This window comes from Lactuca serriola, chromosome 8 (genome assembly GCF_051521515.1).
Source record: "Lactuca serriola cultivar US96UC23 chromosome 8, Lser_US96UC23_V15, whole genome shotgun sequence".
Classification (NCBI taxonomy): domain Eukaryota; kingdom Viridiplantae; phylum Streptophyta; class Magnoliopsida; order Asterales; family Asteraceae; genus Lactuca; species Lactuca serriola.
The window spans coordinates 250,835,051-250,837,751 of NC_136415.1; the positions used below are offsets into that span (position 1 = coordinate 250,835,051).

Consider the following 2,701-nt stretch of genomic DNA (forward strand, 5'->3'; position numbering starts at 1 on the left):
CTAACTTATCATACCATTATTTTTGTTGCTTCTTACTGACCTTTCTAAATTTTTTATAGTATACAGTTAGTAACTTCCGTTTGGCCACTTGTTTGAGGATAATAAGGTGTTACAAGCCTATGATGAACACCATATGTTTGCAATATCTTTTCGAGTTGTGCATTACAAAAATGAGTTCTTCTAATGCTAAGTAGTACTTTAGGCAACCGAAATGAGAAAATGACTTGTAAAGAAATTTAACGACGACACGTGAGTCATTAGTGGGTAAATCTTGCGCTTCCTCCTACTTCGACGTATAATCGATGGCTACCAAAATATACTTGTTACCTCTTGAAGTCGAAAATGAACCCATAAAGTGAATGCCTCATATGTCAAAGATTTCACAAACTTGGATAATATTTTGTGGCATTTAATTGCGACAGGAGATGTTATCCGAACGTTGACACGAGTCACATTCTTTGAAAATATTGTTGTTTCTTTGAAAATCGCAGGCAAATAGAAACCCTCATCTAACAATTTTTTCGCCATGTATTGCTCTCCATGATGACTACTGGTTGGTCCCCTATTGTCAATTCTTCAATATATATCTTTCCTCCTTGCTAAAAACACATCTTCTAATAATGTTCTTGGCTCAACTTCTAAGAAGGTATGGCTTGTCCCATTGGTAGTACTTGATATCGAAAAAAAGTTATCCTTTTGTTGGTTCCTCAAGCATTTAACAAGATACCTAGTTACTAAAAAGTTTACAATATCTGCAAACCATGGATATTCCCCATATACTACCATCAAATATTCTTTAGGAAAATTATCATCAATCTTGCCATCTTTTAGCTCCTCCAATTCCGGATTCTCTAACTGCGAAAGATGATCTGCCGCCACATTCTCCAAACCATTTTTCTTTATTCTCGATGTCAAATTCTTGAAGTAAAAGTAACCATTGAATTAGTGTTGTCTTTGCATCTTGTTTTCTAAAAAATATTTCGAGACAGAGTGGTCATGAACACAATAGTTTTTGATAAAATTAAATAAGGACAAAATTTATCGAAAGCATAAACTACAACTAGTAATTCTTTTTCAGTTGTTGTGTAGTTCTCTCTTACCAAATTGAGTGTTTTTCTTGCATAGTAAATTGGTTGAAACCAACATTCAAATCTTTGTCCTAAAACAACTCCTAAAGCAAAATCGCTCGCATCACACATCAATTCAAATGGCAAGTCCCAGTTTGGGGCTATCATGATTGGGGCGGTAGTTAACATTTCCTTTAAAGTATTGAAAGATTTTAAATATCCATTTGAAAAGTCAAAATTTGCATTTTTTAAAAGTAATCGAGTTAAAGGATGAGTTATTTTGGAAAATCTTTTATAAATCTATGGTAAAAACCTGCATGTCCTAGAGAACTCTGCACCCCTTTCATGTTTGATGGAGGTGGCAATTTTGAAATTGTGTCAATTTTTGCTTTGTCCACCTCTATCCCCATCTTGGAAAATTTTTGTCCTAAAATAATCGCGTCTTTAACCATAAAATGAAACTTTTCCCAATTTAGAAACAAATTATTCTCCTCACACCTAGCAGTCTAAAGATCAAGGTTAGTCAAGCAATTAGCAAATGAATGGACAAAAACTAAGAAATCATGCATAAAAACTTCCATAAACTTCTCCATCATTTTTTAGAAAATTGTGGTCATGCATCGTTGCAAGGTGGATGGTTCATTGCATAACCCAAATAACATGCGTCGATAAGCAAATGTCCCATAAGGGCAAGCAAACGTCATATTTTCTTGGTCTCTTGGATCAATTGGGATTTGGAAGTAACCTGAAAATCCATCTAAGAAAGAGTAATAAAGGTGACCATATAAACGTTCAAACATTTGATCAATAAAGGAAAGAGGAAAGTGGTCTTTGCACTTAACTTGTGGTAATCGATGCATACTTTCCAACCTGTTACCGTTCTTGTGGGAATTATCTCATTCTTATCATTCACAACCACCGTTATTCCTCCTTTCCTTGGAACCACATGAATTAAATTCACCCAAGGATTATTGGAAATGGAATAAATTATTCTCGTGTCTGTTAGCTTCACGACTTCCTTTTTAACCACTTCTTGCATCTTCGGATTCAGTCTTAGTTGGCTTTGAAAAACCGGTTTTGCTCCATCTTCCATGATAATCTTGTGTGAATAGTAGGAAGGGTTTATTCCTTTTATGTCTATGATATTCCATGTGATTATGTTTTTTTTTTTTTTTTTTAAAACTCCCACAAAACTCTCTTTTACTTTAGGATATAGATCAGATGTGATGATAACCAGTTTCTGTAAATTTTCATCCAGAAATGCATACTTTAAATGATCAGACAATGCCTTTAGCTCAAGTTTTAGAGGATGATCACGAACCGCATCACGATATGTATTAGTACCATGTCGTGTTACTTCTTCAAACACGTATTTAGATTGCATATCATTACCAAAATGCGATGTGGCAGGCTTAGTATCAAGGTATAAAGCTTTCACCTTTGTCTCTTAATCTTGTAGATCTAGTTGTGGGGGTTTTATGTCATCTTTTTGGTCCCAAAAGTCTCATCTTGAGCATGGCATGTTCTGGACGTTTTTAGTTGTCCTTTTAGACCCTAGGAGGGGTCCTTAGCCATAAGAAAACGAAGTCCCTTAGGTTAGTTTTGCTCTATGCATCTTGTAGGAGGTCTTAATG

At 35.0% G+C, this 2,701-nt stretch overlaps 1 protein-coding gene across 1 annotated transcript; it reads right to left on the reverse strand.

The window, feature by feature from the left end:
* Nucleotides 1-576: 576 nt before the first annotated feature.
* On the reverse strand, nt 577-2,451 carry LOC145068020 (uncharacterized). Its single transcript, XM_079015025.1, has 5 exons — nt 1,945-2,451; nt 1,813-1,824; nt 1,381-1,573; nt 1,101-1,171; nt 577-918 (listed from the first exon to the last, which is right to left on the reverse strand). Exons 1-5 carry the CDS (start codon nt 2,449-2,451, stop codon nt 577-579), a joined length of 1,125 nt encoding a protein of 374 aa, XP_078871151.1.
* Between the last annotated feature and the right edge of the window lie 250 nt (nt 2,452-2,701).